Source organism: Kogia breviceps, chromosome 9 (genome assembly GCF_026419965.1).
Source record: "Kogia breviceps isolate mKogBre1 chromosome 9, mKogBre1 haplotype 1, whole genome shotgun sequence".
Taxonomy (NCBI): Eukaryota; Metazoa; Chordata; class Mammalia; order Artiodactyla; family Physeteridae; genus Kogia; species Kogia breviceps.
The window spans coordinates 42,618,206-42,634,539 of record NC_081318.1 but is presented as its reverse complement, the minus strand read 5'-3'; the positions used below and the strand labels follow the sequence as shown (position 1 = coordinate 42,634,539).

General features: G+C 35.2%; 1 protein-coding gene across 2 annotated transcripts in view; it reads right to left on the bottom strand.

The window, feature by feature from the left end:
- The window catches only part of DPY19L2 (dpy-19 like 2), a 94,382-nt gene that overhangs the window by 17,178 nt on the left and 60,870 nt on the right, over positions 1-16,334 (bottom strand). For both annotated transcript variants that reach the window (XM_059073757.2, XM_067042354.1), the window contains 3 exons: positions 9,136-9,160; positions 2,231-2,350; positions 923-1,097 (listed from right to left, as the gene is read on the bottom strand). In XM_059073757.2, coding sequence (XP_058929740.1) covers positions 923-1,097; positions 2,231-2,350; positions 9,136-9,160 — 320 coding nt within the window. The remainder of the gene's footprint in view (positions 1-922; positions 1,098-2,230; positions 2,351-9,135; positions 9,161-16,334) is intronic.

Here is a 16,334-nt window from a genome sequence, read left to right as displayed (position 1 = left end):
ATATATTTATCCTCTGGAAAGGTATTTAAAAGTGAAATAAATATCAATCTGCTTGAGGTGGTTTTGGATAAAGATAGCAAGAAAAGAAGATAAGCTAAAAGAATGTTTTAAAGTATTTAAAAATAGCATGTATACTCATCTTTTTGAGATGAATTAGTGAAGAAAACAGAATATCCAAGATTTTAACTCTTCTGCATGTGACTGGTTTTACAGACATGGAGCAGAGAGTAGGCACTGATGGAAGTGATGGGAGGGGTATTGTTATCCTCCCTATGGTCAAAACTATCTTCTCCAGTGGCCTGTCAAAAGGTGTGAAAGTTGTCATTAAAGGTTTTTTTTTTTTCCTTTGAGGTGTCACTGTTATGCTTAAAATACAATATCTCAGAGTTATAGCACATAACTTGTGAACAATCAATAACTCTTAAAGTCAGTTAAAATTCTTTTTGACAGGTACCTAGGAGGGGTTTAAAGATGACACAAAAACACCTTTTAAAAAGGTTTGATTTGGGGCTTCCCTGGTGGCGCAGTGGTTGGGAATCCGCCTGCCGATGCAGGGGACACAGGTTCGTGCCCCGGTCTGGGAAGACCCCACATGCCACGGAGTGGCTGGGCCCATGAGCCATGGCCACTGAGCCTGTCCGTCCGGAGCCTATGCTCTGCAACGGGAGAGGCCGCAACAGTGAGAGGCCCGCGTACCACAAAAAAAAAAAAAAAAAAAAAAAAAAAAAAGGTTTGATTTGGCCATGCTCAAAATCTGTGAAGGTATGAATGCATATGTGTTTTAAATTTTTATATATATACACACATACACACATATATGCAATGATAACTGTACAATATATGCAAATGTATAATAACATATAATAATAATGTGTGTGCGTGAGTGTGTGCTAGCTATACATATAACCAAACAGCTACATACCTGATCTGGTATTATATTTGATCCACTGTATCAGTTCTTCCTGGGGCAAATTATTAAATTCTCCTATTATGTTCCATTGATTATGGAGGTTTGCACAACCTTGTACTGACATCACTGCTAGAATGCCAAAGATAACATTCTCAAAACGAACTCTCCGAAAAAGCCAGCCAAAGAGCTGAAATGAAAGAAACCAATTATTTATAATTCTTATATGAAGAGGGCTATTGGGCCAATAATAAATTACCACCTTTCTACCTAAACCAAGGTGGATTACCATTTGATACTAACAATATACAGAATATAATAATCATCACCTATTGTTTAAAAACAGCAAACATTTTGGAATTGGAGTCCAGTTAAAAATGGAGCTTTCGGGCTTCCCTGGTGGCGCAGTGGTTGAGAGTCCGCCTGCCGATGAAGGGGACACGGGTTCGTGACCTGGCCCGGGAAGATCCCACATGCTGCGGAGTGGCTGGGCCCGTGAGCCATGGCCGCTGAGCCTGCGTGTCCGGAGCCTGTGCTCCGCAACGGGAGAGGCCACAGCAGTGAGAGGCCCGTGTACAGAAAAAAAAAAAAAAAAATGGAGCTTTCTTTCCTCTTAAAAGAAATAAAGAAGGAATACCTGATCCTTCTAGTACTGATTTACTACCAGGAATTAAGATTAGCAAATCACAATTCTGAAACATCCTGGAACTAAATCCATAACATCTGGCTGCCTTTTATGGACATCTTGAATAACTAGGGAAACCTCACTAGTACTGACAAGTATATTCCTCTCAGGAATACAAGCATTATGATATTCTAAGGCAAGACACTTACAATCAGAACTAAATAAGGTGTCTCTAGAAGTAACTTGGTCCCCAAATTCTAGCTACTTTGTCTAGCCCTTTTGCATACAGTAACAGAACCCCAGAATTGACAATTTTCCCCACGAATTATCCGAGCCCAACAAGACAATACTAGAGCAATTATGCTGCATCTTCTCTAGTATTACAAGAGCACTTGAGGATAGTTTTGACAGGCCAATTATCTCTTAACACTGACCTGAACTTCAAAAAACTATATTTGTGGAGAGGTTACTAATAGAGGGGAAAGTCATAGAATTATCAGCTAAAATCTAGGAATAATTTTCAAAGCTACCTGAATTTGCTTTTCTTACTCTATAATGAATCATGAACTAACATTTTAAATCATTTAACATAAAAACACCTATTGTTTTTAAGTTTTGGATTACTCAGCAAAGCCATGGTAACTACACCATAGTTGCTGTAGTGTTATAGTGTAGTTATACAGGAATGAATACCTTACCCGCCGAGAGCATATCAGGGAAGCCATAACACACATGTGAGGTGTCAAAAAGAGCTTCAGCCTCATAATTAAAATGGCAAGGGAAGTAAATGCAAACAACTGCAATGTGTGAAAAATTAGCTATAAAAACACAAAACAAAATTACATTTTCACTTTATATATTTTTAAATTAATATATGTAAAATAAAGTATATTAAAACTATTATTATTCACTAGGACAAGGATCTTTTAAGTTAGTAATAAGTCTATTAATATTCATTCATTCATTCAACAAAGATTTATCAAATGCCTGCTATATGCCAGGTACTGTTCTGGGTTCTTTGAACAAAACAACACTGAGCAATTCCTGTCCTATGAGGCTCACATTTTAGTACATTTACTAAAGAGAGACAGAAAATAAATAGACATAGCAAATAACAAAATCTATAATACAGTCTATCAGAAAGTGGTAAGTGCAATGGAAAGGGAAGCAGAGCCAGGAAAGGAGACTGAAGTGCAGGGTGTGGTGTGAGACCACAGGCAGGAGAAGTTGCAACTGTAATTAGGATCATCAGAGTGGGCCTCTTCAAAGAGGTGGCATTTGAGCAAGGACCTACACCAGGTGAGAAAGGGAGTCACAGAGACATAAAAATATGGGATGCTTCACAAATTTGTGTCATTCAGTCAGCAACAAAAATCATAACACAAACTAGATTATTTTAGAAGTAGTGGAATTGTATAAATACTTGTACTAATTAGTAGGACACCCCATTTTAAGATGGGGTTCCACTGAGCAAAGGTTTCAAACAAAACTTTTCTAACAGACATATTCATAAAATATCAACAAACTCCTCACTAGAAAAATGGAAAAATAATTAATATAACCAAAAGTAAGCACAATTAAATATTCATGTTCTAATTCACTAATATTCAGACAAATTAAATAGTAAAGATAATATTTTCACCTATAAAATTGACAAATATTAAATTAATAGAGTGTTAGAGAGTATGCCATGAAACACACCAAAATAATTGGTATATTTCTGTAATTTAGCAGTATTTATCAAGACCCTAGAAAAGAGCCAACTCCTTTGACTTAAATTTTGGTTCTAGGAATTTAACTTAAGGGAATAATCAAAACACAAAAATGCTTCTACAAAGATGATCGCTGAAGTGAACTTTTCACAGCAAAAACAGAAACAACCTAAGTGACCAATATAGAGCACTAAGTAAATTATTGCATTTTCACATGTATACAACCATTAAAAGATTACATACTGGAAGATTATTTAATGGTATGGAAAAGTTTTCAGAATATAAAACTATATACTTACAGAATAATATTAATTCTGTGAAAACCATCTATGTGTGTATATACATGCACAGGGGGGAAAAGGCTGTAAGAGAATATACCTACAAAGTTAACAGAAATTATTTCTGAATGGTGATTTTTCTTCATTTTTCAAATTTTAAAGACACGTGCTATTCTTATAATCAGAAATATATAATTTATATTTAAAACAGAATGGCAAAAACTGTACCTAAAGCTATCTTTTTTCCTTTTCTAAATGATATTTGAAAATGGAAAATCTGTTAATTTTTAAAATAATTCTTGAACCCAGAGTTGGAATGTGGAACATTTATTTCAAAATCAATCCTTCATTTTTCTTTAGTCAAACTCACCTTTGGAGAAAATCAGAAACACATTTTGGAGAGAAGACAAGACATCAACACACTTCATCCTCAAATAGGTCCTTTTGTTTAGGACCACTAAATCACAGATTGGTAGGTTATGTGAGCCATCTACTTTAATCATCTATCCAAAACAGGGATCACTTCTATAAATCTATCAACTGAATATTCACTATTTCCTGGAAAGGAATATACCATAGGAGTACCTATTACAAAGACGGATAGCTGTATATGTTAGAAAATCTTTTCTAAAACTGAACTAATGTTTTCCTGTAACTTCCACACATCTGAACTGCACAAAATTGGTCTAAACCTATTTGTTCATGACAGTTCTCGATTATCTAAATACTTTAATTATGACTTTGCATTATTCCCACCTTCAACCTTAGAAAGCTTTCTATCTTTAGAGTAAGTATTCAGAAAAATTCTATTATTCGTTGTGCGTTGTCATAATTCTGGTTGCCCTGCTCTGAATGTGGTACAGATTGTCCGTCATCTTCTTAAAATGTGGCATCTAGAAACAGACCATAATAGATAATGGATAATCGATACAAATACACATCTGAATTCTCCCAGTATTCCTTCCTTTGGTTATTTTGAGCCACAGGATGACACTATCATTTCCTCCCCTAACTTCTGTTTACTTCTACTTTAGCAACAATTTCTCAGATGACCAAAATCAAATCCAAGGTAGTAATACTCCTTGACTTTCCTCTATCATCTAAAGGCTGAAGGAAGGACTCTGTTTTCTTATGGAGACTTGAAAGATCCCCACCATTACCATGTCTTCCTTGAATGATGCTTTTTGTGGCTGGATGACACAGAATAGCTATCCCAAATGGCATCACTTATGTTTGTTTTCTAGTCTCACCCAAATGCTCCTAAGCATTCACTTATTCTCAGGCTACTGACTTTGCATAAAGCGCTCTTGCCATAGTTATTTTATCTTCCATTCTATAAAACAGCCTCCTTTTTAACTACCAAGTGGAGGACAGAAGGCTACAGTCAAAAAGTATAGTACAAAAATCACTACTGTATGTATGCCATTGTCAATCTGGTACCTCTTGCCATATAAAAATTACTAGGAAAATTCTCACAACATTTTTTAGAGGCTGGAAGGAAGGAAGAGAAGCTCAGGAAACTGTTTACTATGCATCTTTGGAATAAGTGAGCCCAAATGGGTAAAATGTGAGGTAGCAGCTACCAAGCAGAAAGAAAGCAAGGACTAACTAAAGCCAGTCCAAATAGCGAGTTGTTCCTGTCAAAACTACCTCACACGACAGTGTGAAGATATCTTGAGAGCATGCTAAAGAGATGCCCTTCACTGGCACAGTTAACAGGGAGCAGAATATGAGATCTGAAATTTTGATCCAGAAGGCACACTAACTGTAAAAGTGAATATTTACACAATGCTTAACTTATACTAGGCATTATTGTAAGGACCTTACATGTAACTCATATAATCCCATAGCAACCATATGAAGATAAGTACTATTATGATTGTTGTTTTTGTTGTTCCCCAAAAGATGTAAAATAACAGCCAATATCACACGCTGAGTAAGTGGAAGAACAAACATCTGAGTCCAGTCTAGCTTCTGAGTCATTGTCTTTAACTACTACCTATACTTTCTCTCCAAACAGTAAACTATTCAACAACTTAGTTCTATTAGTCTGTGAATACAGAAGTGTACAGATTCCCAAAATATGTCACTCAATATCAGTTTCTCAAAAGAAGTAATTCTTCCCCAAAATTCCGTATCATTTCACTTCTTCAACTGAATAGATCTATATAAGTTCAGATGCCTTCAGCTGTATGTCACAGAAAGCTCTTTGGCTGTAAGTAATAGAAAAACCTTGTTTATAATAGAAACACAAACTAAACACACTTCAAATATAAGGGATCTAATATAAACTAATCACATAATATAATAAACTAGGGATTAGAAAAAAGTGAAGGCTGATGCAGGACTTTTTGTCATGGACAAAATGAGATATGAGTGGGTCAAAAGAATACTCAGGAGTGAATACTCTGAATGTTCTCTCTCCTTAGCCAATCTTCTCACCAGTTCTTCATAGTATTAGGACATTCTGGGACTAAATATTGTTCCTAAATCTCTTTCCTTTCTTTTCTTCCCTGTGAATTACTAGGCACTCTTTCACTAATTTCTAAGCCCATAACATAGAAAAGTTGGCTAAAAGAAACAAATTTGATGGAATAAATAAAACACAAATACATTAAATTATGAGGAAAAATCACAACAGTATCCATTAATCTAACAAAGTTTAATAATCAATATCATGCCAGTAGGGGTTAATTTAGTGAGTCGAGGTTTGCAGACTATCCCTGATTCAGAGGGTTAGCACAAAGCGAGGAATTTAGAACTTACCCCCGGTGAAAAAATTATCCTAAGGGATCCTCACCTAATTTTGAAACAAGCTGGAATGTACAATCTTTTGCTACCATATCACATTCAGAGTGAATCAGGGTTTGTGCCTCTCACACCCTATCATCCCTAAGGTGAAAACAGTCCCATCCCAAACCAAACAGATATTTATCAAGTGTGAGTCACAAGTGGAAGTGGGATTAGGAGTCACTTCATTGCTACTGCCCAGAAATCTATCATTTCCTTCCATAAGACCTACTATTTTTAGAAATTTAAATCTCTAATCTGCCTATACATCAGGAGTTTAGCATACCCTCTTTAGTTTGAAAAAATTAAGAGATTTGCTATCACTGTCCTTTTTTTTGGTCAGCTTGACTTCTTACTGCCTTTTAAAAAACCATCTTCTGGGGCTTCCCTGGTGGCGCAGCAGTTGAGAGTCCGCCTGCCGATGCAGGGGACACGGGTTCGTGCCCCGGTCCGGGAAGATCCCACGTGCTGCGGAGCAGCTGGGCCCGTGAGCCATGGCCGCTGAGCCTGCGCGTTCGGAGCCTGTGCTCCGCAACGGGAGCAGCCACAACAGTGAGAGGCCCGTGTACCGCAAAAATATAAATAAATAAAATAAAATAATAAAAAATAAAAAACCATCTTCTTTACTGCCAACAGACTTAAAGTATTTAAAACTCAGATCTGACCATACCATCTCCAACTTAACAAAAAGTCCAGAATGAAGTCCAGCTTCTTTGCATACAAAGGCATCATAGTCTGAACGCTGCTTTCTTTTCCCATCTTCTTGCCTTTTTTATGCATCAGCAACACTGATTTGCCTGTAGCTCTGGACAAATTTATTACCTTCTGTCTTCTTTGCACATGTGCATCCTTTGACTTTGGTAAGCTCTTCCTCTATAGTCATTTGAAAAGCCTTTCCCTAACTACCCCATCCCTTCCAAACACAGATTTAATGACTTCTTCTTCTGTACTACTTTTGTATCTTCCTTTGTCATTGCACATATAACTATGTGGTCACATCTTTTTCCCTCTACTATACCTTAAATTCCATAAAAGCAGAAACCTGGTGTATAGTAAGCACATAATAAAGACTGAACTTATAAGTATGCAGAATTAATAGAAAAAAGAAAAATGGGCAAAACAAGGACAAATGGAGAAATGAAAGACAATGAGAAGGTAGCAAACTATGTGAGAAAGAGAGGCAGAAACTTAAGGAATACTATATTTCTAAAAAGAAGTGGGTTTTAAATATTGTGTGATAAAATACGAAGTACAAATGTGTACTAGTAAGTAAAGCTGGATAATGTGACATGCCTGATTTACATAAAAGCAGTTCACATTAGGTGGTATCAGAGTGAATGGCCAACAGCATGGATTTTGCTGCTACATTGCCTGGGTTCATAGCCCTTGGCTCTACAAAGCTAAGGCCACTTTAGCTTTGTGACCTTAGGCAAGTTATCAATACTTAACCTCTCTATGCCACAGTTTTTTTCATCTGTAAAATAAAAAATAATAGTACTTACATCAATGGGTTGCTGTGAGAATGAAATTATCAAATAACTTCCCCCCAAATGCCCTACACATAGGAAGCAGTAAGTGCTGACTACTCCTCTGAGAGCACTGGAAATGGATTGCTAGTGGTTAAATGCAAGATTTACTGCAAATTAGCTGTGAGACCTTAGGTAAACTATTTAATTTCTCTAGGTCTCTAGTCCTTGGCAGAGATCCCTTTGCTCTTTTTCCTAAACACATAGCAAGACTCCATTTCCCAGCCTCCCTGGCAGTCAGGTGTGGCCATGCGCCTGAGTTCTGGCTGTGAGAAGGAAGTGATGTGCATCTATCTTTTCCAGCCTTACAAAGCCTCCAGTGCACAATCTTCCATGTTCTTTCTCCTTTGATGCCTTGTACACATCAAGCCTGAAAACCACATGTTGAAGATGGCAGAGTCATAGATGGAAGGAGTCTGGGTCCTTCAAATACTGCTTGTTGAAGAACTACCTGCTAATCAGGAACTCCGGTTTTAACCTTATGTGAGCAAAGAATTAAATTTCTACTGATTTAAGTCATTTCAATGTTAGTGTTTATCTCTGTAATAGCTAATATCATTTAATTAATATAATTTTCTTATTTGCAAAGTGGAATATTATTATGAGAATCAAAACAGTACAGTACATGGCACATAGTAACTATTTTAAAAATATTAGTTATCATCATAAGCTATTCCTATTAAGTTCAAATGCAGTTGCCCTCTCTTGTAAATTTGACCTGCCACTTAAGACTCAAAGTTCTATTACTTAGGAAATTGTATTTCTAGCCCATGATGATATTTCTCTTGTATGTCACAAAATAATTTAGCACCGTAAGAAAGGCTATCTTGTTTTGCTCTCCGTTGAAAAATTAGACATATTCGAGGGCAAGAACATCGCTGTACCATCTGTTGTATCCTATAACACAGCTAAGCTTGTAACTGGCTGACCATCAGGTCTGTGTGTGTGGCAAAAAGCCACCAGTCACAGGGCCACGAGTACCTACCCTGATGGCCTGTAGCTGATTAGCTCAGCGGGTTAGAAATTAATGTTTGTTATTGTTGAATGAATGAAGGAAGGTAATTTAATTTAATTATACTCTGTGGTCATAAATCAGCCTTCCAGCTGTCAAGTCCTTACTACTGTTCAAAACTGAGAGCAGATTAAAAAGTGGGAAGGATAAGCAGAAATTTATTACCAGTGCTGAAGCACTTAAGCACTGATGTTGGTGTATCAACAGCAGAGTTATACCTTTGTGAATTATCCTTGAACTAAAATATAATACAAAAATCTAGCAGAGATTAAATGAAAGCTTTACCTCACCATGTTCAAGGAGCTGTTTTCTGGAATAAAACAAAAATATTATCTATTTACTGACTGTCCATTATACTATGATTACATCAAAATGAACTTCCATTTATTTGTTCTTATATTTTAAATAAATATATAAATAAATAAAGCTATCAGATAATATTACTAAAAATTAAGGCAATTTAAAAGGCATGATTTATAGTCATTCTATTTAAAGTATATCAAAATGCTGTTCTTTGGTTAAGATAAAATGGGTTTTACTGATTGCTGAAAACTGTATCTCTGGAGAGATAAATGAAAAAAAAAGAATATTAAATATTCAACCATATACAGAATACATAATGCTTTATATAAGCACTGCTGTGACTTTTGAGTTGTTTTTTATTTTTCACAATTACTAACGTGAACATCCTTGTACTTAAAACTCTGTGAGCATCTCTGAGTATTTCCGTAGGATAAATTTCTAGAATAAAAGTTACTAGGTAAAGCTTATAAATATTTTTAGTTCCACAAAAGTTGTCTAACAAATTTTCTAAATATTTATGTCTAATTTACTAAATTTTTATGGCATACCTACTGTGTTCCAGGCACTGTGCAGTGAGCACAGTGTGAACAGAATAGATACTGTTTTTATCCTTATAAAGTTTATGTTAGATCCAGACAGGAGATACAAGACTGCCCATTGTAAAGACTGAATATTTCAGTCTTTGCAGGATAAGAGGCCTTCTCATATGGATTTTGGAGTTGGAGAGAGAAGTAAGACAGTATAAAATAAGAAAGTAAGAAGTATAAGTTAGTTCAGGGGCACACACAGATCCAGAGATTTTTTAAGAAGAGTAGTGGAGGGAAGGCCTCTTAGAATAGTAGTGAAATCACCAAATTATTTTGCCAACCTTGCAAGTCCTTCCTGACTTTATGCAGTCAAGGGTGGAGGTGGGGGTGAATGGATGGGTTCCCACATGTCCTGAAATCTTCCAGTCATGACAGACTCCTGTAGTGAGCTATTGCATGTAAGGGAGAGGCCTGGTAGGTAAGTATTATAATCACCAATGACCCCAACAATAAGTATGGATACAAATAAATCTAGTAACTAATTTAGAATATTAATATACAACCAAATCATGAGACACAAATAGGATGAAAGAAAAACATCAAGATAAATGAGCAAATGAGCTGAACTCTCAAGAAAGAGTTACTATAAGGAATAAGAGATAGTATTAAATGAAAATCCCAATTATTATTTTCACATAAGTCTAAGAGGATTCTGCATCCATTCAATTAAAATAAGCTGCAGTAAAAAAGAGCTTTCAGAAATTATGAAAAAACATATTTGCCTAATTTAAAACCTCAAAAGAAGGTTGAATAACAGAATTTACACAGCTGAAATTGGTCATTTTGAAGACCCAATCATGGAATTCTCTGAGAACATAAGAAAAAAAGAAATAAAAAATATGATAAAAGCAATAATATATGTTCAAAAAAGAGAGGCTAAAGCAAAAAAACCCACAAAAACAGAAAAGAGAATAACTATCCCCTGAGCTAAAGAAAGATTTGAGTGTTCAGATTAAAATGTCCATGAATAAACATATAAATAACAGGGTAGAAATCTTATTTAGGGAATAATGGCTGAAAATTTGCTAACTCTGGGGAGAGATATGGACATCCAAGTAGAGGAGGCTCATACATGACCTTTCCCAAATTCACTAGATACATTATGATAAAACTGTCAAAATCAAAGATAAAAAATGAACCTTGAAAACAGCAAATCATCTCATATAAGGGAACCCCTGTAAGGCTATCAGCAGATTTCTCAACAGAAACCTTGGAGGCCAGGAGAGAGTGGGATATTCAAAGTGCTCACATAAAAAATCTGCCATCTAAGAATACTTTACTTAGCAAAGCTTTCCTTCAGATGAAGGTGAGAAAGACTTTCCCAGAAAAACAAAAGCCGAGGGAGTTCATCATCACTAGACCTGCCTTATAAGAAATGCTAAAGGGAGTCCTTCAAGCTGAAACAAAAGAATGTTAATTAGTAACATGAACACACATGAAAGTATAAAACTTTCTAGTAAAAGTAACTACACAGTCAAATTCAGAATACGCTAATACTGTAGTAGTGGTGTGTAAATCACCTAACTCTAGTATAAAGATAAAAAAACCAAAGCATTAAAAAATAAATATAGCTACAATAATTTATTAATGCATACATATAAGAAGATCCACATTGTGATATCAAAAGCATAAAATGGGGACAAGGGAAGTAAAAAGGCAGAATTTTTATATGCAATTGAAGTTAAGTTGTTATCAGCTTAAAATAGACTCAAAACTATAAGATGTATTATGTAAGCCTCATGATAACCATAAAGTAAAAACCTATAGTAGATACATAGAAAATAGAGGAATCAAAGCATACCACTATGAAAAATCATCAAGTGATAAAGGAAGATAGCATGAGAGGAAGAAAGAAACTACAAAACAGAAAGAAAACAAGATGGCAAAAATAAGTCCTCATCTATCAATAATTACTTTAAGTATAAATTGATTAAATTCTCTAATCTAAAGATATATAGAGTGGCTAAATGAATTAAAAAACAAGACCCAATTATGCTGCCCATAAGAGTCTTATTTTAGCTGTAAGGATACACATGAAGTAAAAGTGAAGGGATGACAAAAGGTATTCCACACAATGGAAATGAAAAGAAAGAAGGGGTAAATATATATAAATATATATACATATATATGTATATATAACATTAGGTGAAACAGACTAAGCTGAAAAATGTAACAAGACAAAGGAGAGAGTCACTATATAATGATAAAGGGGTTACTTCATCAAAAGGATACAACAATTCTAAATCTATATGCACCCAGCATTAAGACACTTAACTATATTAAGCAAATATTAATACATAGGAGAGGAGAAATAGACAGCAGCACAATAATTCCAGGGGACTTAAATACCCAATTTAACATTAGATAGATCATCCAGACAAACATTAAGGAAATATTGGACTTGAACTACACTTTAGACTAACTGGACCTAAGCATACACACAGTGCATTCTATTCAACAGCAGCAGAGCACACATTCTCCTCAAGCACACATGGAACATTCTCCAGGATAAATCGTATGTTAGGTCACAAAACAAGTCCTAACAAATTTAAGATTGAAATCATATCAAGTATTTTTTCTGCCCACAACAGTATGAAATTAGAAGGAGGAGAGCTGAAAAATTCACAAATATAATCCTGAACAATCAATGGGTTAAAGATGAAATCAAAAGGAAATCAAAAAGTATCTTGAAACAAATGAAAATAGAAACACAACATACCAAAATTTATGAGATGCAGCAAAAGCAATTCTAAGAGGGACGTTTATAGCAATAAATGCCTACATTAAGAAAAAAGAAAGAGTTCAAATAAACAACTTAACTATACACCTCAAGGAACCAGAAGAAGAATAAACTAAGCCCAAAATTAGAATGAAGAAAATAAACATCAGAGGAGAAATAACTGAAATAGAGAGAAAAAATAATAGAAAAAAATCAATGAAATTAAGAGGGTTTTTTTTTGAAAAGATAAACAAAATTGACAAGGCTTTAGTTGAACTGAGAAAAAAAGACTCAAATAAAGAAAATCATAAATGCAAGAGAGGACACTACAACTAAATACAAAGAATCATAAGAAACTGTATAAACAATCATAAACCAGCATATTGGACAACCTGGAAGAAATGGATACTTTCCTAGAAACACACAATCTACCAGGACTGAATTGGAAGAAATAGAAACTCTGAACAGACTTAAAACTAGTAAGGAGATTGAATTAGTAATCAAAAGTCTCCCAACAAAAAAAAACTGCAAGACCAGATGGCTTCACTGGAGAATTCCATCAAACATTTAGACAAGAATTAATGCCAATCATTCTCAAACTCTTCCAACAAATTTAAGAGAAAAGAAGACTTCCAAACTCATTTTACAAGGCTAGTATTACCTTGACACGGAAGTTAGACAAGGACAATAACAATAAAAGAATATTGTAGGCCAATATCCCTGATGAATACAGATACCAAAATCCTTAACAAATAGTAGAAACCAAATTCAACATCACATTAAAAGGATCATACACCATGACCAAGTGGGATTTATCTTTGCAATGTTAGGATGGTTCAACATATACAAATCAATAAACATGATACACTACATTAACAGAATGAAAGATAAAAATCATGTGCTCATCGCAATAGAGACAGGAAAAGCATATGACAAAATCCAAAACCCCTTCATGATAAAAACAAAAAAAACTCTCAACAAATTATGTATTAACAATATAATATAGGCAATATATGACAAGCTCACAGCTAACTTCACACTGAATGGTGAAAAGCTCAAAGTTTTTCCCTCTAAGATCGGGAGCAAAACAAGGATGCCCACTCTTGCCATTTATCTTCAACACAGTACTAAAAGTCCTAGCCAGGGCAATAAGGCAAGAAAAAGAAACAAAAGGCATCAAAATCAGAAAGGAAGAAATAAAATTGACCATGTTTGCAGTACCTAGAAATAAATTTAACTGAGGAAGAGATAGACTTGTATACTGAAAACTGTAAGAGATTAATGAAAGAAATTGAAGAAGACGCAATTAAATGGAGAGATACCCTATGCGTTTGGTTTGGAAAAATTAATGTTAAAATGTCCATACTACCCCAAGTGGTACATATTTAATTCAATCCCTAACAAAATTTCAATGACATTTGTCACAGATATGGAAAGAACAATCTTAAAATTCATATAAAACCACAAAAGACCCTGAATTTCCAAAATAATCTTGAGAAAAGCAGAACAAAGCTATAGGTATTACATTTCCTGATTTCAAACTATATTACAAAGCTATAGTAATCAAAACAGTGTGAGACTGGCATACAAAAGACACATAGACCAATGGAACAGAATAGAGAACCCAGAATTCAACCAGTGCATAAACTGCCAATTTATCTTTGACAAAGGCACTAAGAACATGCACAGAGAAAAGACAGCATTTTCAATAAATAATGTTGGGAAAAGTGGACAACCACATGCAAAAGAATGAAATTAACTCTTGTCTTACACAACTCACCAAAATTGAGTGGAAATGGATGAAAGGGTTAAATTTAATACTTTAAACCATAAAACTACTATGAGAAAACAAAGAGGAAAAGCTTCTTGACAGTGGTCTTGGTAATGACTTTTTTGGACTTGACACCAAAAGTACAGGCAACAAAAGCAAAAATAAAAAAGGGTGACAAGATCAACTTAAAAGCTTTTGCACAAAAAGGAGACAGAATGAAAAGGAAACCTATAGAATGGGGGAAAATATTTGCAAACTGTGTACCTGATAAAGGGTTAATATCTGAAGTATCTATATATAAGGAACTCATACAACTAAATGGCCAAAAAAAAAAAAAAATCTGATTTTAAAATGGCAAAAAACCTGAACATTTTTCCAAAGAATATACATAAATTGTCAATAAATTGTCAACAGGTACATGAAAATGTGCTCAACATCATTAATTACCAAGGAAATGCAATTCAAAACCACAATGAGATATCACCTCATGTCTATTAGAATGGCTATTATCAAAAGGAAAAGAGATAGCAAATGTTGGTGAGGATGTAGAGAAAAGGGAACCTTTGTGGACTGTTGATGGGAATGTAAATTGGTATAACATTGTGTAAAACAGTATGTAGGTTTCTCAAAAAAATAAAATAGAACTACCATATGATCAAACCATCCCACTGCTGGGAACACATCCAAAAGAATAAAAATCCATATCCTGAAGAGATATCTGCACTTTCTTGTCCATTGCAGCATTATTCATCATAGCCAAGATATGGAAACACCCTAAGTGTCTGCTGATGGATGAATGGTGTATTTCTAAAAGCACTGCTGTTGGTCCTTCTAAATCTTAGATCCACCACTTTTGGAACTCTCACCCTGTGAGAGAGTCACAGGAGTCTCAAGGCACTTGTCTCCTGCTTCTTTTGACTTACAGCTTACAAAGGGAGAGATACTCCAATATCACAAAGGCATAATTGCTTCTATTAAAAATAACCATGTTTGGGGGAATGGGCTTAAAGGAGAGATATGAGGTCAGAAACAGCCAACAAAGGGGAGCAGGAAAGAAAGGTACCTAAAATAATAGACCTAAAGAGTAGAACTGGTAGCCTTAGAAATTGCCAGGAACCAGCTCTTTTGGTGGAGTCACTGTCATTCATTAAGGTTATGTAATCATCTTTACTGTGCAGAAGAGAGTGGACACTGCCAGACAAACAGAGAGGTGTGAACCATAGAGCATATGCAGAGGAAAAACCAGGGAGTTGAGAATTCTTGATAAGAAACCATAATAGAGATTGACCATGGATTCCAGGCTGTGTCAGAAAGCAAACCAGGAATGCTGATTAGGTTACAGCAGTTGAGATCTTGGCGCCTTGAGGCAGCTGAAAAACAAACAGATTTAGTGAGCGGGGAGAAGAGGAATGCAAGCATGTGGATACCAGGTGGGATTTCTTAAAAGGAGCAGTTTCAGGCAGTGGCAAGGTCTGGGCTGTGACCACAGAAGCAGAATTGGCAGCATGCAGTTCACCCATTGTCTTCTTCAGGGAGCCTTGCATATAAGACAGGCTTCTGTTAAGGACATTATTTAGATTCCAAATTAAAAGTGCCTTATAGCCATCAAGTATTAGAGTGTTATTGTGAAGGGATGTGGGGAGATGGCTTCAGGTCATATGCTTGATGGTCACCTGGCACCTTCCCTGAAGCACTTAAACCTGAATACAAACAACTACTGACCTATATTATCTTAGGAGATGTTCTATTTAAGAATAATTTCTACCATTATGCCATGAAGAAACTAAAATCACTTCCTCAATTCAAAATGTCATTCTGTTGCTGACATCCAATTCTTACAACCCTTGGTTATTTTTCAATCTTGGATGAAATGCCTGTCAAGATCTCCATTGGCTTCTGTACTATGGGCTAATAATGTCTCCTTTGCTGACTTTTTTTTACAAAGATTAGACAAGATCAATTATGTAAAGCACTAAACACAGTTCATTAAACTGTAACATTAGCATTAAAAAATAAAATAAAATAACCATGTTTTATTAGAGCAATCTTTTCACAGTGCACTCTTGGGAGACAAAAACCTTAACCATCACACCTTGCAACCTGG